The sequence below is a fragment of the Pituophis catenifer genome, unplaced genomic scaffold (assembly GCF_029215685.1).
Source record: "Pituophis catenifer annectens isolate HBS135680 unplaced genomic scaffold, rPitCat1.0.hap2 SCAF_1, whole genome shotgun sequence".
NCBI lineage: Eukaryota > Metazoa > Chordata > Lepidosauria > Squamata > Colubridae > Pituophis > Pituophis catenifer.
In genome coordinates, this window is record NW_027256881.1 from 197,382,634 (window position 1) to 197,410,125 (window position 27,492).

General features: G+C 39.1%; 1 protein-coding gene across 1 annotated transcript in view; it reads right to left on the reverse strand.

Annotated features, from left to right (window-relative positions):
- Positions 1-7,870: 7,870 nt before the first annotated feature.
- Positions 7,871-27,492, reverse strand: part of GAD1 (glutamate decarboxylase 1) — a 52,284-nt gene continuing 32,662 nt past the window's right edge. Inside the window, exons 6-16 of the mRNA XM_070956908.1 lie at positions 21,375-21,487; positions 19,560-19,675; positions 19,302-19,381; positions 19,066-19,120; positions 16,976-17,092; positions 15,859-15,923; positions 12,859-12,937; positions 11,831-11,980; positions 11,133-11,240; positions 10,308-10,397; positions 7,871-8,044 (exon numbers count right to left, since the gene is read on the reverse strand). Of these exons, the coding sequence (XP_070813009.1) occupies positions 7,871-8,044; positions 10,308-10,397; positions 11,133-11,240; positions 11,831-11,980; positions 12,859-12,937; positions 15,859-15,923; positions 16,976-17,092; positions 19,066-19,120; positions 19,302-19,381; positions 19,560-19,675; positions 21,375-21,487 (1,147 nt within the window). The remainder of the gene's footprint in view (positions 8,045-10,307; positions 10,398-11,132; positions 11,241-11,830; positions 11,981-12,858; positions 12,938-15,858; positions 15,924-16,975; positions 17,093-19,065; positions 19,121-19,301; positions 19,382-19,559; positions 19,676-21,374; positions 21,488-27,492) is intronic.

Here is a 27,492-nt window from a genome sequence, read left to right on the forward strand (position 1 = left end):
TGCCCTCTCCTTCCAGAAACTGTTGCCCCTCTGACAGAAATATTTACGTAGGGAGTCAAAGCCTGCAGCTCTCAACACACTGGATAGGAAGTCTAATTGGATTAAGTGGGACTGATTCTGCATAGGCAGGATTTTGTTTATATTAAAAGGCACATTGGCCCTCAGGAGGGAACAGTTGAAACCCAGGAAAGAGTCTTGAAATTCAGGCTGCATCCTCTGAGACTGTTGCTTCAATTCTGTGGAGACCAATGCATGTTGAAAGCCCAAAGGACGGACAATGTTCCAGCTTGGAGCAGTGCCTATGGTCATAAATTGCCCTGGAACCATAGGCACCGCTCCAAGCTGGAACATCTCTGACCATCTTCAGAGCTTAAGAAAAAATCCAAAAGCATTGCAGATTTTTTAAAAATGAAAATATTATTTAAACCATATACATAAATACATACATACATACATACATACATACATACATACATACATACGTATGTATGTATCAGAGGTGGGTTTCAGCAGGTTCTGACCAGTTCTGGAGAACCGGTAGCAGAAATTTTGAGTAGTTCGGAGAACTGGGAGTAAAAATTCTGACTGGCGCCACCCCCATCTATTTCTGCCTCCCAAGTCCCAGCTGATCTGGAGGAAATGGGGATTTTGCAGTAACCTTCCCCTGGTTTAGGGAGGGAATGGAGATTTTTACCACGCCCTGCCACGCCCACCAAGCCACACCCACAGAACCAGTGGTAAAAATTTTTGAAACCCACCACTGGTATGCATGTATGTATATTTGTCTGCATACATATTTATTTGGATGTATATTTGTTTACATGTATATTTGTTTATATCTATCTATCATCTATCTATCATCTATCTATCATCTATCTATCATCTATCTATCATCTATCTATCTATCTATCTATCTATCTATCTATCTATCTATCTATCTATCTATCAAGTGTTTTTCTATTGAAGCACCTGGTCAGCATCAGCTAACCAATATGGCTAGCTGATGAGAGTGTAGGAAAAGAAACCTACCGATACTTCTGAATCAGCAATTTAAAAGAGCCATTGTTAACTGTAATCAGAAATAAATCCTCCATGTATGAAAAACAGCAATCTTTGGCCAAAAGAGAGAAAAAAGATCAACAGTCTCAAATAATTCTCAGCTTTAAAAAAACATTAATATTGTTGGAATAATAATTCAGAAACAAGTTAGCACTTTCACTGTTAAAAAAAAAGAAGATACAGTGAAAACACTGACATAAGCGTTTTAAAAATGGGTTATTATTTGCTCTCATTCCATCCTTTCTTTAGGAGCTTAGAATAGCACACAGTAACTCACCACTCCTACGGTTTAAGACGGCAGTGTGCAGTTTTCCTAGCATCATCTGACCGTCTTCATAGCTGACAGATGATTTTGGCCTCAGTGAAATGTGACATTCTACTTTCTCAGCAATGGTCTTTGGCTCACTATTAATTTTCTGTTTGGCGACCTCAGCAGCTATAAAGCAAGTAATTGGTGGAAGACCTTTTCTACACTGCTAAGTAGATTGGTTAGCGAGTGAGTCATCTTAATTTGCATGCCTTACTGATATTAAAAGGGTAAGCTGACATTTACAGGATGGCATTCTTGAAACATTTATCAGGTTTTGGATGATATTTTGTCCGCGGAACCATCCATTCCTGATACTAACTAATCAGTCACTAGTGCCAAGTATGGAAGGAAGGAAAGAAGTCCCTATGGATTTTACTCCACTAGTCATTACCAACACTAGGGGGCAGTGCTCGTATCCATTTCAAGGCCATGAGCTAGCGCTGTCTGAAGACATTTCCGCTGTCATATGGCCAACATGATATCATGGAGCATTGTGGCAAGTAGAGAGAGAAAAAAACAAGGGAAGATTCTTCAGTGCAAGACTAGAAATCTGAATTGTGGCATTGAGTGGCTCATAAGCATCCAAAGAAGGCAAACAGTATTAATACATGATTCATGTTTAGGTAAAGATTAATATTTATCAGGTTTATCCTCTCATCTTCCCAACCTCAGCATGAACATGTTCTTGCTAAGAGCTTTTAATTAATTAATTTACTTTATTTCATTTATTTGGTTTGATTTATATGCCGCCCTTCTCTGGAGACTCAGGGCGGCTTACAATGCGTTAAGCAATAGCCTTCATACTTTTGTATATACCTGCTTAGTAGGGCTTTTTGGCCCCCCCTAAGCGGTGTTCTTTTTTATACAAAATCAGTTTATTGCCCCCACAATCTGAGTCCTCATTTTACCTACCTTGAAAGGATGGAAGGCTGAGTCAACCTTGAGCCTGGTGAGATTTGAACTTGCAGTAATTGCAGGCAGCTGATCTTATTAACAGTGCTTTAGTCTGCTACGCCACCAAGGCTCCTTTTAATGCCATGTCCTCACACCATTGCCGCCATCTCATCCCCAACACATATTAAAGGGAGCTTCAAGGCAGTGGTGGGTTTCAAAATTTTTTACTACCGGTTCTGTGGGTGTGGCTTGGTGGGCGTGGCAGGGGAAGGATACTGTAAAATCTCCATTCCCTCCCCAATCCAGGGGAAGGTTACTTCAAAATCCCCATTTCCTCCTGATCAGCTGGGACTCGGGAGGCAGAGAATAGATGGGGACGGGGCCAGTCAGAGGTGATATTTACCGGTTCTCCGAACTAATCAAAATTTCCGCTATCAGTTCTCCTCCAGAACTGATCAGAACCTGCTGGAACCCACCTCTGCTTCAGGGTCTCTTCAATGGTTCAGTTTTAAACTCTTCTGATATATTTCCCTCTTCTCCTGAAAAGATTTTTTTTTTCTGTGAATCTGATCGAGAATGCTTCATGGATAACATGATGGATGTTATGGTTGAGTGTTGGCATCTGTGCAGCTTCTGTTGGTTATTTTAGGCTGTTGCAGACCTGCCCGATTCATTCTGATCATTGGGCTTTGCCTGCTAGAATCATTTTGGCTGGGCTGTAAATGACTCTAGATATCTGCCTCTCCCAATGCCTGACCGGACCATTCCAAAATGTTTTTTATTGTTATATGGGCACACCTAGACTCATAAACATGTTTACTTTTTTTTTTTTTTGAAAGAGTAAATACATCTGGATTTGAAAAACAGGACCCGCATCCTAGAGAATGCTAATCATTTGCTATACAGAAGGTTGATTTAAGATGGATGAGAAAGCAGAATAAGAGAATAACAGAGTTGGAACGGACCTTGGATATCTTCTAGTTCAGCCCCCTGTCCAAATAGGAAACCCTATACCTGTGATGGCAAACCTATGGCACGCGTGGCACGCAGAGCCATTTTTCTGGGCACGGGAGCTGTCGCCGAACTCCCCTGCAGCTGCGCATGCACGCACACCCCGGCTGGTGTCCTGGCCTCCAGTGCGCATGCAATTCAGGGGTCCCAGCTGGTCTTCGGAGCTCTCCTGCGCAGCACGCACCTGTGCAGATGGCATTCACGCCCACGCATTGCGTGCCCAAAAACCACACACATGCAGAGATGGCGCGATTGCACATACAGCGCACAGTGGGGCGCTGGTGCAAAAGCTGGGCGCATGCACAGCTGGTATGATTGCATGTGCAGCACACAGGGGCGCGTGTGAAAGCTGTGCACATGCGCAGATGGTTTGGTTGCACGTGAGGTGCATGGGGAGGAGATGCGCGCTAGCATGTATGGCGTGCATGCGCGCAAAGCGCGCAAAGCACAGACCTGTTTGGCACTCAGTGAGTAAAAGGTTCACCACTACTGCCCTATACCATTTCAGGCAAATGATTGTCCAATCTTGTCTTAAAAACCTCCAGTGTTGGAGCACCCACAACTTCTGATTACAAGCCATTTCACTGGTTAATTGTTCTCCCTGTCAGCAAATTTCTCCTTAGTTCTAGGTTGGTTCTCTCCTTGATTAGTTTCCACCTCAGGTGCTTTGGAGAAAGCCAGATACTGTCACTTGGATGTTGCTGATTCTGTTCCAAATAAGCACCTTATAGATTTTCTGCTCCTTCTGCCAAGAAGGAATTTTGTGTGGTTGTACTTTTTACTATTCCAAGGGGTACAATCTTGTCTCCTCTACAGCTGCTGCTAGTCACAGCCACTGACTATCTCCATTACCATTCTTTTGCATGACTAGTCAAGATAGAAGCTTGTCCACTATCAATTGCTTCCTCCAGCTTCACCCCGTACCTCTCTTCCATTCTTGTGACCCAACAGCCAGCGTAGTTTTGGACACGGGTTTGGCACTTTCAGAAGAGATCTAGACCCATATTTGGAATAGCCCAATTGGCAGGTAACAGGCACAAAGTTCTTTCTTGCCTGTAATCTGTTGGAGACGCAGCTTGACAGGTGTCTAAACCAGGCATTCTAAGGCCCGTCCATTACATGTTAAGAGCAATTTCAGCTGGCACTGGTAAAGTTTATGGGAAGGGAAACAGACAAAAGACTCTACCAATCAGGTCCCTTACCTTACCCACATTCAGGCACTATAAAAGAACATTGGCCTCTTCACTGAACAGGAGGTCTATGATGAAAGCAGTTCATTAGTTTTTAAATCAATATATTTTTCTCTTGGCTCACAAACAGGACGGTAGTATACTGAGTTTCTATCTGTGGTCCGTGGATCCCTGGGGGGGCTGCGATGTTGTCACGGGATCTACGAAAGCTTGAAGAAATGTTGTGATTTAAATCTTGAGTTAAGTCTTGGGGGTCTGTGGCCACAAAAGGTATTTAAATGGTGAAGAAAAGGTTAAGAACTACTGGGATAGTACTTCTGATCTAGATAGCAATAACACTTAGACTTATATACCGCTTCACAGTGCTTTTCAGCCCTCTCTAAGCGGTTTACAGAGTCAGCCTATTGCCCCCAACAATCTGGAGCCTCATTTTACCCACCTCGGAAGGATGGAAGGCTGAGTCAACCTTGAGCCTGGTGAGATTTGAACTGCCAAATTGCAGGCAGCCAGCAGGCAGCAGAAGTAGCCTGCAGTACTGCATGCTAACCACTGTGCCACCATGGCTCATAATAGAAAGTCCTAAACCACTGCAATCACAGAAATTCCAGAAGAAGGGAAACGTACCGTCCCTCCAGATGTTGCTGTATTAAAACTCTCAACACTCCCAGCCCGCATATGCAATATTTAAAAGCATGTCTAGCAACCTCCGGAACCTCAGCCACATGGCCTCAGCTAATGCTATGTGGCTATATAGCGTTATCTAAACTTGGGATTCTAGAGCACAGCCTTAGTGTGTGCCTCAAATGCATCTTAGTTCTCAATCTCTAAATTTCAATGAGAGCGATCAGACAACAAAGAGAGGTGCGTCTTTTCCCTATGGTCTTAGATCAATTTTATAGAAGGAATCATTTACTAAAATAAGTGGTTTTGGGCCTGGGATTGAAGACTGTGCCAAGAAAGATGTTTCCAGGCTAAGGGGAAAAAAGGCTCATGTCATAGTACATTTATAAAAATACAGATGTCACTTATTTTTTTATTTCCATTTGAACATCAGTTATAGATAGCAGATGTTAGACTCTTCTGAGCAGCTTCTCAATTGTTCCATCCACACGATGGTAAAATACCATATGGACACTTAATACATTGAAAGTAGTTTAGTCACATCACAATTCCAGAAGGGATCATCACTTTAATACAAAAGAAAGAGTCAAGTGAGTGAAGGGGACAGTAATATCAAGGTAGAATCATGTGGATTCTTAAAATATACTCATTTCACACTTGGGAAAATCCTGGAACCAAAAGATGAAAAGCTACACAAACATTCATTAAAATATTGCTAATATTTTCAACAAAACACTGTTTTAATAAAACCCAGGCAATAAAGAACATATATGGTTACCTGGGCACAATTCTCTCTGATGTACACACATTCTATTCATCTCAGCGGACATGTGTGCAAATGTGCATTAAAGTAATCCTTACAGTTTATTATGCATGAGAAATATAAAGCATTAAATGGAAGCTAAACAGCCACTGCAGGAAATTTAGGAAGGCTTTAGGTTAACAAGTCACTTGACTAAAATCATCTTGTTGCCTGCCCTGTGACTTTGCTTGCCTTCTACTAGTGTGGTCAAAAACTCCAGCTGCCTAGCTAACAAATTGAAAGTGAATCTTACAGCTACATATGCAATAATTCTTGTAGCCATATTTAAAAGGTTTTGTGTTGAGCTTCTCTTTTTTCTTGTCAAAGCCACAGTTACCCTTTTGCTACTAATGAAGAATACTGTAGCCCCTTCAGAAGATTACGGCCCAATCATTGGGGATCTTGCCACAGGATTCCTATAAACCAACGGCTGTGGATTATTCAGACATAGAGGGTCCTTTGCTTAAACATTCATGAATCACTAAAATGCATTCAGTATATAGTCAGATCACCATATAATTAATAAAGTGACTTTTCTATTAAAGTGAAAGGATTTCATTAGGTTTAAATCTAGATTATAGTATAGTAATTAGAATGTAGTTCTAGAATTTGATAAAAGTAAAATTATCTGCTAAATTATTGTTTTAAGGGCATATATTATATAAATGTGCCAACTAATTTTTAATCTTCTCTTTGGCTCACAACTACACTGAATTACCAATAAACATTATTTAGAACTTTGATAATTATATAAATAGGCTACAATACAAATGGAAGAAAATACAAGACAATTCTTTAGCATGGTAAATTCTTTGCATATAAAGAAGCAAATAGCTCATATACCTAGAACTGAACAGTTATTTTGCTGGAAAACTATTACATGTAATTCCTTTTCCCTCCCCCACCCCATTTAACAGTAATGTACACAATCTACACAAGTGAATTTCTAAAAAATACATCAATATTATAATCTGTTACAACAACTCAGCTACTACTATTCCCCTGATATGATAGTTAAAGGGATATACATACAGCTAAACTACTTGTTTGGATTTGCTTTCTTCTTTCTTTTCCATATATTAGAGAAGCATCAATAAATAATGTTTAAATAACATTCACCATTTACCATTGTTCCTAAGAATCTACATTTTAAAAATGTTTTTCCCCAGCTTTACCTGGGAGCTTTATCACCTGTAAACTGGTTGTCATGTTACTTACTTCTTGATAGAAAATACTTACTTCTTAATAGAAAGAACAGGCCTCTTACACTCCGGTCTGAAAAAATGTGAGAATCTAACATGCTGGGTAAATTTATACTGATTTCAGTGGGTTTTAAAAATATGTCATACGGGGTTGGCCTTGTCCATTTAAATTAATACAGAGTAAAGATATGGACTCCAGTATTATGGCTGATGATATTTCAGTAAAATCAGTAGAATCAATGCTTCTGTACTATACCTGAAATGGGAATATTGGTCTATCATCTAACAAGGATTGATCTAGTGAAGCCCCTTTGGTATTAATAGAGCTTCAGAAGAGCAGTTCGTGATAGGAAACACCTGGAATGCTTACTATTGTTTATATATTTTCTTTATATACATATAAAGTGTATGCTGTGTGTTTGTTCTGTTAAAATATGTCTACACACACCATACGTCATCACACTGTACATATAGTGCAGATTTCTTAGTTAGCTATCTTAATATAATTTGCTTTCGGGCAAACTAGAATTACCAGACCTAACTAGCTGAATGATATATTTCAAAATAATATGTTTATCCTTTGGTAAAATAATAAATCAGTTCCTATATACTTTTCAATAATCTATGGAAGCGGGCACTATTGTTTTTAAAGAGAGGGTCTCAGAAGAATCAAACACTTAGAAAGTGATCATCTTAAAATGTATTCTACAGAACTGGTTAAAAAACAGCCAGTACTGGAAAAGAGCGCTCTAGAGAAAAACTACGGTTCAACTCATGTGGATTACAGATCTTGCCCCAATCGTTCTATTTCCTCAATCAAGAAGTCAATATCCGACTTGGAGGCTGCAGGATTTGAAATCACCATTCTGAAGAAGTTGACTTTGTCTCCCTGAGGCTGATATCCAACCATTGTGGTACCTGTTTCCATCATCAGAGCTTTGATCTTGGGTGCCACCTTGAGATTGAAACAAGAAAGAAAAAAGATTTGGGATTCAGATCTCCCTTTGAGGGAGAAGACTAGCACATCAGCAAGGAAGCAAGGCCTGATGTAGAGAAAATACAGAATGGACGAAGAAGGTATCAGTATATCTGGTGGGCAGTCTTTCAATGTTCTCCTGAAATTCTGGTATTTGCAAAGCCAACAGAATGGGAGAATGCCAAGATATGGAAGACAGCACTGATGGTGCATTGTTGCTTTTATTTTTAAAGTTTCTATAAAATATAATCAAGTTACGAGGTTACACAAAACCTTATGACCATGTACTTCAACCATATTATTTCCCCTCCTGACAAAAATTAATATTAATTAGAATCATGGAGGAACTCACCCCAAGCACGGAGACAGTGTAAGATATTTTGGTAGTTGGGGCAGAAAATCCACCTAGCAACGTGATGGCGAACCTATGGCATGTGTGCCACAGGTGGCATGCGTAGCTATATCAGTGGGCACGCGAGCTCAGCTCTGGCACGCATGCGCGCACCGGCCAGCTAATTTTCAGGCCTTCTGGGCCCACCAGAAGTAGGGAAACAAGCTGTTTCCTGCCTCCGGAGGGCCTCAGGGGGTGGTGGGGAAGGCCCGTTTTTTGCTGTCTCTACCGGCAGTTGGCAAACGGGCCATTTCTGGCCTCCGGAGGGCCTCTGGGGAGGGGGAAGGCTGTTTTCACCCTCCCCAGACTCCTAGAGAGGCTCTAGAGGCTGTGGACAGCAAAAAAATGGGCCTACTGGGCCATCGCATGCCAGGGGGAGGGTCACGGGGGTGAGTCACGCACACATGCATGGGGGCAGGGTGTATAGAATTATGGGTCTGGGCACACGTGCATGTGACCCACCCACCCCTTCCTGGCACGCAATGGCAAAAAGGTTAGCCATCACTGACCTAACAGATTTGGTGGTGGTAAAAGTATATAAATAAACAAAACCAACAATTCACTGGTTTTTAATGGTTTTGACAAATGTTTTGGCTACAAAATTAAGAAAATAGAGTCAGGGCAAAATAAGCAGAACCTCATCCCTAATATAGATGAACTGGAGTGATTATTGGTTTGTAATTCAATTGGATAATTACAGATCTAACTTTGTAATATCAGTTCTGTTGCTTAGTTATTTTTCAAACAATATTTTGCTTTTGGGGTTATATTTGAGGCATATTTAAACCCAAGCAAGTAAACTCATTACTAAACAATAATGGAATTCTCATTCTGTCTCATACAAGAGGCCCATTTTAAAAGAAACAAGTGGCTCTTCATTGAGCATATGACTTTCACACTCATCACCAGTTAACATACCCATAATTTGTTGGATACCTACATAGTAGATCTACAATATTTAATGCTTTCTACATAGAGTTCCCTGGGAGAGAGTTTGAAGCATTCAGAGCACACAGACCATGTCTTGCTTTTTTGAACTGCCCTGAAATAATCAGACTGCTGTTGCTCTTCTGCCTACATCACCTAAGGACCAGGAACCATTTCAAAGGTGTAAGTGGAAAGAGATAGTTGAGGGGGTCTCTAATCAAGCTCTGTAAACCAAGCCAACAGCACTGAATGTTTTCAAAAGGGCAGAATCAGGAGGGGAAAAGAGAGATACTTGTCATCCTGTCATTCCTTGGAGGTACTCCAGACAAGTAACCAATACCATGAGTATACAAGATTATAGTAAGAAAATCTTGCAAGTATGAAAGCAGTTCTCTCCTCCCTTGCCTTCACTTTCCAGAGAACTAGAGAAGGTCCCTTCTGAGACACTTCCTTAACCTTCATTCCTTCTGTGGGCTGATATATCTCTCTAACCTGATCACTGGCCTGCTTGTGACTCTTCCTCCTCCGGTCTCCCAAGATTATTCCCACAAATGATTACACAACCCACACCCTCCAGGGCTTGAAAATTAATGAGGGGTGATCCTATGTTATGAATTTACAAGACAGTGGTAGGACATTTGGAAGGTGTGAAAAGTTTGGGAAAGTTAAGAAAAATCAGGAAATATTAATCTGAGAAGGAGGAGTCACAGGCCTTGCCTCCGAATTGTTCAACTCACTTCCATTGGAGCCTTTCAATCTTTCTGTTTTTTTAGATGCTGTAAGGATCTTAGTTTATATAATCTGTTTTTTAAAGCAATTATTTCATATTTTTACATTGTTTATCTTTGCAATGTACAATGAGTCAATGTATTGACTCAGAAAATCTTTTTTGTAAGTGTTTTATAAAAAATAAAAAAAAATTACCCTATGTAGTTTTTCTCTTCTTTCCTCAGAGTCTGGCATCCCTCTGAGACTTGACGGAATGTACCAGAAACAAACGTTTGTGTGTTCAGGCTATATATCATAAAACGAAATAAGCAAAGATTTTAAAAAATCACAAAGGCAGTTCATTAATGTACTCATCAAGAGGATTAATTTTCCTTGCTTACACAGTTACGGTACTTTGTTTGCCATGCCTTCTGATTTTGTCCTTCAAAGTTTAGAAGAACGGAGCAAAAAAAATGCAAGTGAATGCACCCGAAAGCACTTAGGACATCACTGACAGACAGGCAATTTGCACAGGAACAAATAGAGATGTTTTCCAATTCATCACCACCGTCTTTACCTTTTTCTCCAGATTATTCTCATAATAAAAAATTCATGGGAAATATAAACAGTCCATTTGGAATGCCACCTTTTGATTGACAATCCTGTTCATGCCTGACCATAACCTTAAGACAGGGATCTCAAAATCCTGCAGAGGCTCAGTCAAGCAGAAAGCCATTTCAGCTAGGATTCAAACCATTGAACAGCATGTTTTCCTTTACTTAAGTAACAAATAATAAGCAGGCCGCTAGACTGGAACAAAATACATTTCAAGGCTTTAGTGATAATACCTTTTTCTAAGGGTTATGAATCAATTGAATTTCAGCGTTATATACCTCACTGGTTTCAATTGATTTCATATTCTTCACCTGTCTACCAGAGATCAAAGAGATAAAATAACAGTAAATTTTGGGCTGGATGGAAAATTTTTCTATTGCAAAAATGTATAATTTAATTGAAAGTATTTTATGGTCTACAACTTACCTCTCCTTCAAAAACCATCTCAAACTCTTGCCTGTTTTTAATTTTATTGTAGAGGTATTCTGACAATTCAAGACATTTGTTGATTTGACTTTCGAATCCCACTGTACCCTATTTTGAAAAGAGGGGGAAAGAAATAATTCAGTCTCATATTCTTTCTGCATCCTCTAAATAGTTTGTAGAGTAAATAGAGTAAATCGTGGAAATTTGGAGTCAAACTGTGTATTTCTTTTGTGAACCAAAGCTGAACAGCAATGAAATATGGAATATTTGTAAATGTTGTATGTATGGAACAACTTCATTTTAATGTTTTAGAGTTGTCCATATTTAAAAAAGAAGTACTTTGGCCTTTGTGTGAGCAAAGTACCATTTTGCTACTCATTTGCTATTCCTTTTTTAGGCTTTTGCGTGAGACCCCTCACTCCCACCCCCAAAAAGATATGGCTGGTAAGATAGAGTAAGCAATTATACACAAAATATAGGCAGAATAGGAATTATGGTGCAAATTTCATGAATTGTTTTGCTTAGGTATTTAGAAAACTGATTTCTCCTTTCCCCAAGCTGTTTCACCTGGGAGATATCAATATTTAAATCAACAATTTGCTTATGTTTTCTAAGAATTTAAAGCCGTATTGAATAGGTTGGAATTGACATCTGGTTAAGCTTCTATAGAAATGTTCTGCATTTTGCTCATTATTTACCTTAGCTTTCCACATCAACCAGAATTTGAATATATCCACATGGCGTCCACATTGTATTGCTTTGTCTCCAGTGTCATAGGTGATATCATATTGCTTATCTTGTTGAAACAGATATCCTGCACACATCTGGTTGCAACCTTGAAGTATACCCTGTTGTAAAAAGCATGCCTGTTGAACATATGTCAAGCAAGAGATAAATGCAGTGCTGCATGCATTAAACATTACTGCGTATGTGTATTACAGTTAAATCCTTTTATTTTTTTGAGTTAGTAGAAAATCCCAGAGACAACACACTCCATCCTGCAGCCCCATTTTTCTCTCTTCTTCTTCTAGCAGAAGAGATCCTGATTCCAATCAATCCCAGAGGACCTCACAGCACAAAAAATCCAGCTGGGAAACACAGATGTCAATTATCCATATGATATTTTACTTAGACCCCAAAGTCTGCCATATAGTACTGAGAACATATCAATGGCCCCTTATTTGAGTCCACATGTGTGGTATGGGAGCATTTCTTAGTCAAATGACCTCAATGCCTTCCGTCGTTCCCTGAAAACCTATCTTTTTCAGCAAGCCGGGTTGGCTTAGAACAAATTTTTAAATTTTTTTAATTAGTTTGTGATTCTTAACTTCGGGCCAAAATTTATATATATTTTAAATGTTTTAATATTTGTATTCTATGTTTTTTATCTTGGCTGTACACCGCCCTGAGTCCTCAGGGAGAAGGGCGGTATATAAATTGGAAATTAAATTAAATTAAATTAAATTAAATGCTAAAGACCCAACATCTAAGAATGAAGACTAGAGGAACAAACTCCTCTTTTCAGAATCATTGTGGTTAACTATGCTACCGTCACAGTTGTGGGCACAAACATCTACCACCAGGAACCTTAATTCCACTCACTGCAATTGACACTCAGGAGTGTCCCAAGAGGAAAGGAATTTTTCCTTTCCCATTGGGAAAGGCAGCTCATATAGGGTAGATTAAAGAAAATAGAGGGAGGGAGCATTCAATTTATGAAACAAACCTTTTCCCGAAGAAGAATGGCAGAACACTGCAGTAGGACTCCCATCATCTTGTGTGGATTCCATGTGACAGAGTTGGCTCTGCAAAACAAAGAAACATGTTTAGAAGCCATGGACTCGGAGGTGGTGATTTCTTATTCTCTAACATCAGGTAGGAGCAGTCTGGCGCCAGTGAGATCAGGGTAACCTGCACATCCACAATGGAGGTTATACCACAACTAAAATATGTCAACCATTGTCAAATGGACTAATTAAAAGTCAATAACCCCATAATTAACACATTTTATAAGGTTGGATAACTATTGGCCTCCCGAGTAGACCAAACCGAAAACATAACAAAATGAATTAATCCTACTTTATTATAAGGCTATAGTTTGAAAGCATGCAAATACGAGTAACAATAGCAATAGCACTTAGACTTATATACCACTTCACACTGCTTTACAGCCCTCTCTAAGTGGTTTACAGAGTCAGTCTAACAACCTCAGAAGAACAGAAGGCTGAGTTAACCTTGAACCAGTGAGACTTGAACTGCCAAACTGCTGGCAGTCAGTATTCAGCAGAAGTGGCCTACAATACTGCATTCTAACCACTGCGCCACCACGGAGTAGATACATAGGTATCACTTTGGTGGGAAGGTAACAGCATTCTGTGTGCCTTTGGCATATAGCTATGCTGGCCACAATAACCACGAAAGTGTTTTGGGACAATAGTGGCTCTCTTGACCAAGAAACAGAGATGAGCACCGCACCCTAGAGTTGGACATGACTGGATAGGGAAACCTTTACCTTTACCTTACAACACGGGTGTCAAACTTGATCATGTCATGGGCTGGATCATGATGTATCACAACATTTTTTGCCTTTGCAGAGCCAGGGTAGGTGTGGCCTGCACATGATGTATCTGACCCACAGGCCACCAGTTTGACAGGCCTGCCTTAGAATAGCAAAATCTTGCAATTCTAAAAGGACAAATCTCCCATTGTCTCTTTTTATTGTCTGATAAATTAGGGTGGATTTTTTTCTAAGTTTCTTTCTTTCTTTTTTTTGCCTGTTATTCAGCTGCACATTTCCCCCTTTTATATGATCATTCCCTAAGTGGCATCTCTTCCCCTCATTTCCCAAGATCATTTGTAATGATCAGAGCATCCTGTAATCTTATGATGGCCATTTGAGATCTTCCTAGCTGGCTTCCAACAAGCAAAGTCAGTAGGGAAGCTAGCAATGAAAGTGCTGTTGTCATGTGATTGTCATGTGATTTTTCACTTAACAATTGCAGCAAAAAAGGTTATGAAATCAGGTGCTCACTTAATGACCACACTGCCTAATGACAAATGTATTGATCCCTATTGTGGGGAAGACTTACAACCATTAAAACATTCTTAGAGACTCTTCCCATCCTGCTTACAATCTTTTTGGACTATTGCCTTCTGGCAGAAGATACAGAACAATTAAAACTCGGACCACACGTTTTCTGAATAGTTTTTATCCCAGAGCTATAATTGCACTCAACAATGAACTAAAGGGCCACCATCAGTGAGCTGTTGGACAGCATTACTTGGTCTGTTGTGTGGATGTTTCGGTGGTTTAGCGGTGGGGAATTTGGGGTGGGAGGGTGGGTATTTGGGGATTGTTATGTGTGTTGGACCTGGTCTTTGGGTGTTAAGTGAATTTCGTTGTATGGGTATACTGTGTATACATGTACAATGACAATAAAGTTGTTGTTGTTGTTGTTGTTGTTGTTGTTGTTGTTATTATTATTATTATTATTATTATTATTATTATTATTATTATTATTATTATGTTGAGCCTTATAGACTTTCTTTGGGATTATCTGTCAACACTTCTATTCATTTTGGAGGAGCTAAGAAGAATGAATATACATTGAAATGGTCCCCCCCCGTCCCCCTGATTCAGCTCGAGGAACTACAGAATAGCCAGATGATTCCTTAGGTTTTCAAGAAGGAACCATTGTGGATGCATTTCTAAATGTGGATATATTTTTTGCAAGAGATTCTGGGTGAAAATACAAGAACTGAAAATTCAAGAAATATACCGATACTGTATCTTATAAGAATCTCTCTTAAGCATTTCTTAATAGTATAATGACTAAATATGACTTTGATCGGCTGGTACTTTGAGGAAATGAAAATTGCCACACTGCTATTAAAATTGTGTCCATAAGAGGGCTCTCTCAAGAATTAAATTAGTGCATCAGCTTACCAGCTGAAAACTGACAGTAATTAATTGGCATTCATTATACCATCAGCTTATCATTATTGTCTCTTAAATAGCAAAATTAATCCTAAAAGAACAGCTGCCCTGAATGTATTTTCCATCCTTTGGGCAGCTTGTCATATTGTTTCCTCCACAAAATTAAACTATTTCAAGGTTCTGCCACTTGATATGCAATCATAATATGTTCATTTGTCAACATTTTAGTCTTAGTACTGCAGCAACTTAGCACCAGCTAGGTCCAGTGGTGGGTTTCTCATCTCAGTAGTGGTGGCAGCGGGAGGCTCTGCCCACCTGCCCAGATGTCATCACGGACGCTCTGCACATGAGCAGAAGTGCCGCACGTGAGCAAAGTGTGCACACACTCCCAATTCTGAACTGGTAGCGAAGGTAAGTGTAACCCACTACTGGGTAGGTCCCCAAATAATTCTAGTTAATTATGATCTAGTGCAGGTTGAAGACATTCGTGCAGCCCATTTTTCTAAGGTACATTTATCCAATTCAAATCATGGTTCACATATGCCACTGAATACAATATTCATAATTACCGTAGATTATGCGAAACAGAGGTTGCTGAATTATAACCAGCACTGACAAGATGGCTGAGAGGGCGATGGGGGAGGGGGGAGGCTGGAAGTTGTAATTCAAGTCCAACAACATTTGGGAAATCTCTTCCATTCTTGTTGGAGGTTGGGGGAAGAGAATGTTTATGCTGATATATTTATAAAAAGTCATTTCCCCCCCCCTGCAGAATTTTAAATTATGTACCTTTCTATACCATTCAGCTTGTGACGATGCTTTCTAGACATCAGTAACCCACCTCCCCAGGCAGCCTGGAACAGATGAGAAAAATTGGTAAACTTCGGGAATTGAATTGGGAACTTGAAATATTTTTTAAAGATACTTAATTTCAGCAAAAAACTCATTGTAATAATTCTCCCTAAAGAAGGAATGGTGGACCTATTTTCCACAATCATAGCCATGCAATAATTCGCAGAGCAATGCAATAATTTATTTGTATTATAATGCTCTAATCAATACATCACTACCAGAGGTGGGTTTCAGCAGGTTCTGACCAGTTCTGGAGAACCGGTACCGGAAATTTTAAGCAGTTCGGAGAACCAATAGTAAAAATTCTAACTGGCCCCACCCCCATCTATTCTCTGCCTCCCAAGTCTCAGATGACCAGGAGGAAATGGGGATTTTGCAGTAACCTTCCCCTGCCACGCCCACCAGGCCACGCCCACTAAGCCACACCCACAGAACCAGTAGTAAAAATTTTTGAAACCCACCACTGATCACTACTCAAAAGCCTAGCTCATTGGCTGAATTCACATGACATATCTGATTTATGGGTAAATGACATACATGATGATGATCCTGCAGGCAATCTAGGAAAACATAGTTTTCCTGGTTGTACTGGTTTGTTAACTGCCTTAGACATCATTTTTACAGTGACTGATAGGTTTTTTAAATTTCCCGCTTTTTTAAAAAAAAAAAATGAGGGAGGGCAGTAATTGTTATTTTAATGTGGTATGATCAGTAGAAAGCTTAGCCTCCTCTCAACTGCCCTGTTTAAGCAAGACACCCACCCACAATGGGTTAAAAGCAAAAAAAAACCCACTAAAATAATCTGACTGGTGTTGACTTGTTTGCAGAGCTGTTCTAGTGTCTCATCTCTGTCTAGAAGCTGACAGAGGAGTTTAAATTGCTGAGTAATTAACATGTGATAGTTCTGACATGATCCTATCTTGAAATGATTGGGATGTAACTTTGCACAATACAACTGATTTTGCTAAGAACGTCATGGAAGCATAGCCATTTTGTTTCATGGGCTTTATTTCCAAGTAAAATGGATTGGGATTATGCAGCCCTGGTTACTTACATCCACATGGAGCCAAAGATTATACTTATCACAGATGTCTGCTATCTCTGGAATAGGATCAAAGGCTCCATAAACAGTTGTACCAGCAGTTGCAGTCACATAAAGGGGAATGTATCCCTGTAAAGAAAAACAGAGAAGAAGCTCTATTGTGAAATACATTTTTTTTTCAAATAAGATTCACACTAACTTAAAGTACAATTGTTCCGAGTTCTTTTTAATTGTTGCATTTTTTTTCTTTGACTTTTCCAAAGACACTAAAGGAGATGATGGAAAAATATCTAATAATTACAATCCATTGTAAAGGCAGCAATGCTCTGGAAACACATTGAATAACCACAAGCATTGAAGAAAACTTTTCAGAGAATACACATTATCATCCTTTTATCAGAACACAAGATTTTTCTGCATTTGCTTCAAATTAAAAAATACAAGGTCTTGGTACTTAACCTGAGTCTCTCGACTCCCTAGCTTCCTTTACATGGCCCTCGTTTTAGTATAAGAATATGAAAATTAAACACAGCCATTTTAAGGCTACATAAGATGGGGAAAAGTGCATTGGTGGAGAAGGAATCAACTGAAAAAAATAGATGGGTTGAAGAAAAAATTTGGAAGTGGGGATTTCCTCTGGATGACACTGCTTTTTATTCTTACCACATTAGATAGTCCTCAGTTTACAACCAATCATTTAGTGGTGTTAGAAGTTACAACAGCACTGAAAAAAGTGATTTATGACTGATTTTCACACTTATGACCATTACAGAAGCCCGAAGGTCAAGTGATCAAAATTTGGACAATTGGCTACCGACATATATTTATGTTCACTTGCATTGATCACCAGTTGTAATCTTTCCAGTTTGATAAGCAAAATCGATGATGATGATGATATTTATTTGCTACTGATCTCATTTCAAAGCAATTCTGGGCAACTTACAAAAGTCAATGGGGGAAGCCAAATTCATGTAACAACTATAGTGATTCGCTTCAAAACTTTGGCAAAAAAAAAAAAAGGATGTAAAATGGGGCAAAACTCACTTGCTTAGTGACAGAAATTTGGGGTTCAATTGTGATCCTAAATAGAGGACTACCTGTATACATCTTATTTTCTGTACAATCCAGAATATCTAAATGCAACCTTCAGCCAAATTTGTGCACTCATGATGTAAAGCATGGATGTACAACTTCTACCGACATAGAGGTCGTACCGTACTTGGTTTCACATCATGCTATACTGAAGTCCCTGGGCTTGAGGTGGTTCAAGAGTACATCAAAAGATTTCCAGAAGGAGATGAGTGAGCCCTGACCACATTTTTGACATTCCTGAAGTAAATTGTAACCTTAAGAACGAGTATGAGATGTACAGTAAATATAGCTGCTCCTTTTCTTTTAACTAAAATTGGTGATAAATCTTAACAGAAGTGAAAACTATTAAGAAGTTGCCCTCATGAATCTCACTGTGAGACAATTGTAATAATGATACAATTGGCAAAGAGAAAATAGTCACATGAGTCCATTCAAAGAGGAATGAAATATACAAAGGAAGGGACATTACTATGAGAATTCTTGTCTTAGTTTATCAGTATTCTTATAAGGTGACTTGGCTAAAAAACAATTATATGTTCTAATCTTCAATACAATTTCAAGAACCACACAAGAACTTTGCTGAAGGATCAGGAGAATTTTTTCCAAGAATTTGACTTATAACATGGAATGCGTTCCCTGTGGAAATTCACATGTGGAAGATGGAGAGGGCCATTTATGCTGCTTAGTGGTTATGGAGATTCTCAATCATCCAGGTCATGATTATCCCAAAGGTGCTTTTTCCAAAAGGCAGCTGGGCTTCTTTGTTTTCTTTTCCTTTGCAAACATTTCACTTCTCATCCAAGAAGCTTCTTCAGTTCCAGTTTATGCTGCTGAGCCTATTAGTTCTTATAGTTAACCTGCCTTTCAATATGATGGATGAAGAATGCAAGCTGATACATATTTATTTAGAAGTAAATGCTACTGTGTCCAAATTGTAAACATATTCTAAATAAAATAAGAAAATTAAGTAGGAGATCTTTTCCTCCTTTTTTTTTTTTTAAAAAAAATACCTTTTGTTTGGCATCCAGGATTTTGGCTTCTAGATCAGCAGGTATTATTTTGCCCCTGCAACCAAAGTGAAATGTGAAAGCCAAATCTGACATACAAGAAAGAAGAACGAAAAAAGGACTAAACAGAAATGAAACAACAGTAGGGCATTCACTGATGCTGTTATTATGTCCTTAGCATTGTTCCAACCTAAACATAAACACAAAGACACCCAGCTAAAGATGTATAAATATCTCACCTTTCATTGCACTTTATTAAAATCACATTTTCAGTACCAAATCCAAGCGCAGCTCCAGCTTTCTTTATTGAATAGTGACTCTGAAACAACGATCAATAGATAATGTTAATTTGCTATGAATGCTTTTGAACTCCAAAATGCTAAGGAGGAAGAAGGGAAATGAAACAAAATAGACTTAATCTCTCCAGAACAAGGCTGATGACAAAAATCACAATATCCAGTAATCACAATCATGTTAATTGAAATTATTGAGCTCACATGTTCTGAGGTAAAAAGGACCAGTTTAGGCACTGCAGCCATGCCTTTGGTTTTGACTTCTGGGAAATATTTATAACGGGCAGCCATGATGCTATACATATTGGATATAGCGCCACCTATAATGAGAGGACCCAACAATAGAATATTAGAAACGTGAAAATAAGAAGTCTGATACAGTTCTATGACAAAGGTATAAACGGTATTCATGAACTATGTTGCAAATGTAGCCAAAAAAGCATCAATATCCAATGAACCAATAGATAAAAGTTAATGATAATCACCTCTGTTTTTACTCAAGGCTGAGTAATCCCATTTTATGAATATTACCTTTTTTAAGGTAATTACCTTTTTTAAGATAATATTTGCAAAAACTTCAAATTCAACAACGTTCCTCAGGAAGTGGAGAATAAGATATAGTTTCCTGAAATCTCTGCTTAAACATTCTATTGGGACCAATAGAAATTCTATTGGTCCCAATTGTTTTGTGTTGTTTTGGATATTGTCATGGTTACACACAAACAAGAACATTTTTACATTTCTATTAAAAGAGAAGCATATTAGAGAAGGTTTTAGTTAATATGTTAGTTAATATTTTGACTATTTTAACTCACATTATCAAGAAAGGTTAGGAAAGTTAACTTTGCTAATATTGAAGATGGCAATAATTAAAATACGCAATACTAAAAGCATAGAAAACCACTCAGTATATATAATTAGCCTCATTTAATATAAGTAAGCAGGTTAAAAACCTAAAAGTTATGCAAGTTATAAAATAGGAGAATGTCCTTTGTTTGGCCTCTGAAGGAAAGTAATTTAGAGACTGTAACTGAAAGCCAAAAATCAAAAGGAGTCTAGTACCACCTTTTCAGAATAACAAAGTTAAATTAAAAAGCATAAGTTTTTCTGACTTACTGTACTGAGTTACACATGATAGGTCTAAAAGCATACAGACCATTGATAGGATTCAGCCAGTTCGCACAACTTCGGGAGAACCGGTTGTTAACTTTTTGAGCAGTTTGGCAAACTGGTTGTTGGAAGAAATCATTAGGGCAGAGAACCGGTTGTTAAATTACTTGAATCCCACCACTGATACAGACTATCTGCTTATGTTCAGTTGCTGACTGGGCTTTGCAGCATTACTGACCACTGGTGGGATTCAAAATTTTTTACTACTGGTTCTGTGGCGGTGGTTTGGTGGGCATGGCATGGCATGGCTTGGTGGGCATGGCAGGGGAAGGATACTGTAAAATCTCCATTCCCTCCCCACTCCAGGGGAAGGTTACTGCAAAAGCCCCATTTCCTCCCAATCAGCTGGGACTCAGGAGGCAGAGAATAGATGGGGGCGGGGCCAGTCAGAGGTGGTATTTACCAATTCTATGAACTACTCAAAATTTCCGCTACCAGTTCTCCAGAACTGGTCAGAACCTGCTGAATACCACCTCTGTTACTGACCACCTGGGTGCTAGAGACAACTTGTCAAGAATGGAGTGGAACCTGCCTGGAAATCCTTTATGGACTTTTTGCTGAAATTAGAAAAAAAAATGAATGTGTGATTTATAGGTTAGAAGATTATAAAGAGTAGCTTATGAAAGAAGGAAATTATGACGTAACCTTAGACAGAAAAGGTACAATATTCATGCATTTATAATCAATGTCAAAAAGATTGGAAGGCCCTTTTTAATGATCATTTCTTTCCTTTCTTTTTCTTTTTTCTGTCTTATTCACTATCCTTTTTATTTTCTTTATTTTCTAATATTTGCATTGGTTTTATTTTGTTAAACATTTATTCAATAAAAAAAATGGAATTAAACCTACCAGGTGAGAATATTCCATCGCCATCTTTATTGGACCATCCAATAATCTCTCTCATTTTTCGAAGTGTTATTTGTTCCATGAGTACAAAAACAGGTGCAATTTCATACGTAAACCTGCGTAGACAAACATAAATAAATACAGGTAATCCTTGACTTACAACAGTTCGCTTAGTGACCAATCAAAGTTACAACAGCACTGAAAAAAGTCACTTATGACCATTTTTCACACTTACGACCGTTATAGCAATCCCACAGTCATGTGATCAAAATTCAGATGCTTGGCAACTGGCTCATATTTAAGACAGTTGCTGTGTCCCAGATGTCATAGGATCCCCTTTTGCGACCTTCTGACAAGCAAAGTCAATGGGGAAACCAGATTCACGTAACAGTTGTGTTACTAACTTAACAACTGCAATGATTCACTTAACAAATGTGGCAAGAAAAGTCGTCAAATGGGGCAAAATTCACTTAACAAATGTCTCACTTAGCAACAGAAATGTTGGGCTCAGTTGTGGTCATAAACTGAGGACACTTGTAAATATTTTTACTTGACAAAATGCTGGTTTTCTATTTCCCAAACACAGAAAGTTATGAAAACAGTATCCTAACACCATCAGAAAGCTACTCAGAAAGAAAATTAGAAATACTTGAGCTTTAAAAAAGTCATATTTACAGGAATGTATTTGGCTTTCTCCAGAGAGCAAATTATAAATGCCACACTATCAATACCTCTCAGCAGTTATTAAAAAGGGAGATATTCTAATTACTAATTACAGATAACAAAATGGCAATTCACTGTTTTGTCCATTTAGTACCAAACATAATACCCATAGCTTATAGTTTAATATATCGTCTATTTCTCCCCATGTACCAAAAATTCCCATATAAAGCCATTTTGTTCTCTTTGAGGATCAAGAAAAGGCTAAAAAAGAATTACTTTGGGTATGGAGTGGAAAGTTTTCCTTCATTAAGGTTGCAGCAGAAGGTTATTACGTCTCATTGAAACTATACTGGAAATAAACCAAAGAGGAGCTAATTGCCGTAATATAATTCTTCCACTCTATTGGGTAACAAAGATCGCAACTAAGTCCTGCCAGCTATTACAGCAAGACAGTAAATGGTTATGCCTCAACAATTAAAATAGTATGCTACTGTGGGAGGAGCTGCCAAACATCAAGGCTCATAACATTGGAAAAGACCATTTAAGCCATACAGTCCAATGCTTACTTGTAACCAGAACATAAACAACAACACTTCCAAAGAACATCGCATGAACCTACGGATACAACTCGTTCTGAATGTACATTAACAGGGGATCTATGACCAATCACAACTTTCTGAGCAAACAATTTGATAGGGCTCCTATGAAGTACAGAGCATTATGCACTCCTACGGTATTAACACATCGGATTTACTTTAATGTTCAATAATGAATCAATTAATTACCTTTGCTTACCACAAAGCGAGCAAGGTTTGCAACAATAAAGCAATAAAAGGAACACAGTGGGGTGACACAGTCTATGATTTAAAAAGTCAGCCGTTGTAAGTAAGCAACGTAACATGAAAAGGTAGACTGAAGGATGCCGAACAAATCCTGCTGAAGATCCAGCAAGGTGGCCCTCCTGATACTGCAACCTCCAGAGGAAGGACAGGATTTATTCTGTGTTGGGCATCTACCCTAAGTGACACAATGCTAGGACAGATATAAGGTCTTGGACATCAAAGCTGGAAATCCTGCATATTTTAGAATAGAATAGAATTCTTTATTGGCCAAGTGTGATTGGACACACAAGGAATTTGTTTTAGTGCGTATGCTCTCAGTGTTACATAAAAGAAAAGATACGTTCATCAAGAATCATAAAGTATTTCATTTTGTATTTCATTCAACAATATCTGGTACGTTTTCTATTCTCTTGCCATTTCATTTACTTAGGGATCATTCCCCCACTCCTTGGATGGTTTTTCTTTCTTTTTTTTTTCTGTTTCTTTTTCCATTCTCCACGGTTACTGTGGAAGCCGAGCAGACCTCGGCAGCTCCTCCCAGTGGCCACCATTTTAACTTTCCCAGAAAGCGCGGCAAAATGTTTGCTAGTACAAAAAAACAAGGTCAGGTTCAGTGACTAGGTTGGTTCAGCTTCTATTCTGCGGAAGTGGAAGGGAGGAACTCACAGCCACCAAAGAGAGATCGATATAAGAACCCTCCCCCTCCTTTTGGGGAGTGTGTGTGGGGAGTGGGGGGACACAGGAGTTCCTTTCACTAGCAGTGACAAGGGAATGCATTTGATTGTTGCTCCTGGTCGTTTCTCAAGCCCATCTCAACCATTGCATTGTTTGGAGATGTTCCCGGGGACGGAAAGAGATGGGTAGAATGCAGTTGCCACTAACAGCTGCCATTATAATTTTTATTCCTTGCATGACAGTGAAATGGATGGGGCTGGCCTTAGGAGGCAGATGCTGCAAGCAGTGATGGCAGCCCCCAAGCTGTCAGTGGAAAGAGTGGCCTACTCCACGCAAACAAATATGGGACCATTGAACTTGCCTGCTACGGCAGGGATGGTAGGGGGCCTTGTTCCACCTTTAAATGGACCCTGCCCTGGTTTTTATTTTTCCCAGCCATATGCTGGAATTATGTAATGTTTATCTGGGAAGAAAACAGTGGCCACAAGAACAGCCTGCTAATGTGTGTTCTGTTGCTGCTGTCACTGCAGGCAACCGGGAATAAGAATGAAAAAGCGGGACCACAAAGGGAGAAAAGCTCTCCAAAGGGAACCAAGCGCCGAATGGCCTTTTCACAAAGAAATGAAGCTTCCAGCAAAAAAGCAAATTAAACGTATCAAGGGAACCAACATCGTTTCAAAGAACAAACATGTCCGCTCTATTATATATGCTCAGCGTATCGTGTTTCTAAAGGGCTGTGGCAGAATGTTTAACTCATTTAATAATCGGCTGGTTCCTGAAACGCCCTTCTGTGACCAGAAGGCTTTTCCTGTGTGCAAAAGATCATGGAGATTTGCATACAATGCATTCAAGGAATAAATGAAGAATTAACAAAAAAGCGCATAAATATGTGTCTGCTTAAGTGCTACAATATGTAGTACCCAGCTTCAGGTAGGTAAATAATCGTGGGTAGGACTCAATTAATGCCTGGGGAAACCTGGGGTGGGAGTAGGAATTTACAAGTAGAGGTAATCCTCAATTTACAACAGTTTGTTGAATGACCATTCAAAGTTACAACAGCACTGAAAAAAGTGAGTTAGGACCATTTTTCACACTTAAGACCGTTGCAGCATCCCCATGGTCACGTGATTTACGTTCAGATGCCTGGGTGTGGTGGGTGGTGGGAGTTTTGTTTTGTTTGTATTGTCTTTGTATTTTTGTTTATATTTTAATAATAAAAAATATATATGAAAAAAAAAATACATTCAGATGCCTGACAACTGCTTCATATTTATGACGGTTGTAGTGTCCCAGGATCATGTAATCACCTTTTGCGACTTTCTGACAAGCAAAGTCAATGGGGAAGTCGGATTCATTTAACAACCGGATTACTAATTTAACACCTGCAGTCATTCACTTAACAAAGGCACTTACCAGAGCCTTGGTAGTACAGTGATCTAAAGCACCCTGTTATTAAGAACAGCTGCCTGCAATTACTGCAGGTTTGAATCTCACCAAGGCTCAAGGTTGACTCAGCCTTCCATCCTTTCTAAGGTAGGTAAATTGAGGACCCAGATTGTGGGGGCAATAAGCTGACTTTGTATAAATATACAAAAGTATGAAGGCTATTGCTTAACGCATTGTAAGCCGCCCTGAGTCTCCGGAGAAGGGCGGTATATTAATCAAATTTAAAAAAAAAAATGTCGCAAGAAAAGTCATAACATGGGACAAAACTCTTAACAAATGTCTCACTTAGCAACATAAATTCTGGGCTCAATTATGGTCATAAGGTGAGGACTACCTGTAATAAAATAAGCACTGCAATGCAAAGTATGTTTGTTAGTAATTGTGTTTTAAGGTCACATATAAGCACGGAACTAGCAGCGCTTGGTAGGGATAATATAATGCATCAGGAATTTCTTTCCTAATCTGTGATATATCCCACCATACTACTGTCAGCTGTTTAGATGCGCTATGCTTATACATGGATCTAGCAATCTTCCAAAAGAGCTCTAACCCTATCTAGACCTATTACCACAGGAGCAGTGACAGAAAATGGGTTGGATGATGCAGCAGGAATGGCCATGATGCTGCACTGCAAATCCCACCAAATGTCTGTTAGCTGCTCAACTGGGCCATTTTTACACATTCCTGGAGCAATTTTTGGTAGGTGATAAAGTCACCAGTTTAGATATTTATGAGAAGTTAGCAAGCGGTATCCCTCCATAAGGAGAGTGATATTTTCTTCCCTCCTGGTGGAATTTAGTGGAAGGAAAAAGAAAAATTCCTTTCCTCCATGTGTCTGTTTGCAGTACAGAAGAATGCCTGTCATTTGCTGACAGCATAGCTTTGGCTGAGTAGGAAATGGCAATAAAAACAAGAAATGTCATGTTAATTCAGTTTTTTGCTAGTTCAGTGGTGGGCAAATAACCTTTAACTTGGCCATGTGGAGGAGCCTTAAGACAAAAATCTTTAACCGAGGTCTAAATTGTTGGATCGAGGTAAGGACGCTCAAGTTCTAGTCTACCATCAACCATGGAAGCTTGCTGGGAGCACTTCCTTTGGTCCTGTTACTCTTTCTCAACGTGCCGTACCATACAGGATTGGATTGTTGTTGTGGGGAAAAATGAGGAGTGTTATGTATACCACCTTGACAGTGGTGGAATTCAAATTTTTTTACTACCAATTCTGTGGGCGTGGCTTGGTGGGCGTGGCTTGGTGGGCATGGCAGGGGAAGGATACTGCAAAATCTCCATTCCCTCCCCACTCTGGGGCCAGCCAGAGATGGCATCTGCCGGTTCTCCGAACTACTCAAAATTTCCACTACCAGTTCTCCAGAACCTGTCAGAACCTGCTGAATAGCACCCCTGCACCTTGAATGAAAAACAGGTAATAAATCTAATATATAATTAGACATACATTTCACTGGAGAATAATGATAAAAATACTCCATCATCTCACTGAATTCCATGGAATATAAATTTTAATTGTCTGGACTGGGTACTTCAATATTTTTTTCTAGGATACTGTGGAGCATAAATCAGCTTAATTAAAAATAGGTCCCTTTGCTGCTTTGAATAGTAGCACTGAATGGAAAAATCAAACGCACAAGAAAGAATATACAGACTATTGTACACTAAAGCAAATGAGGAAGCTTTCTCAGGTCAAATATTTTGCAGAATTCAACAGAAGAACATATATGTTATTTCACCAAGCTAACATGGGCTCCACAGAACCTCCTTAGTGGACAATTAGACATTTCCTTTTCAGTTTTCAAGTGAAATGCCTCCATCTTAAAACACACAGCTTTTCTGTCTTGAGGCATTTTCAACCACTTATGAATGTAGCCATCATAGCATGCAATGACACACAAGAGACAAAACACATAGAACAAGAATCTAAATTCACTTTTGAATGGGATGAATGCAGCCCTGTCATTCTTTATAAAGGTCTTGCAGATCAGGGCAGAGTTGTCATCTCCTATTTTTCTATATCATGTTCATAGAGAACAGGAGACGGGCTTTTATATCAAAAGGCCAATTTCAATGGTTACCAGGCATTTCATATCCCCTATCTGGACTTTAATATTAATAAATGCAGTAACAACAGCATTTGTGAGAAATGTAAAACTAACTAGTGCCTTCCACCAGCTTGATTCCTGTTCCTATTTACACTCTTTTAATGCTTCAAAAGGGGATATGGTGGCTCAGTGGCTAAGATGCTGAACTTGTCGATCGAAAGGTCGGCAGTTCAGCGGTTCGAATCCCTAGTGCCGCGTAACGGGGTAAGCTCCCGTTACTTGTCTCAGCTTCTGCCAACCTAGCAGTTCGAAAGCATGTAAAAAATGCAAGTAAAAAAATAGGGATCACCTTTGGTGGGAAGATAACAGCGTTCTGTGTGCCTTTGGCATTTAGTCATGCCGGCCACATAACCATGGAGATGTCTTTGGACAGCGCTGGCTC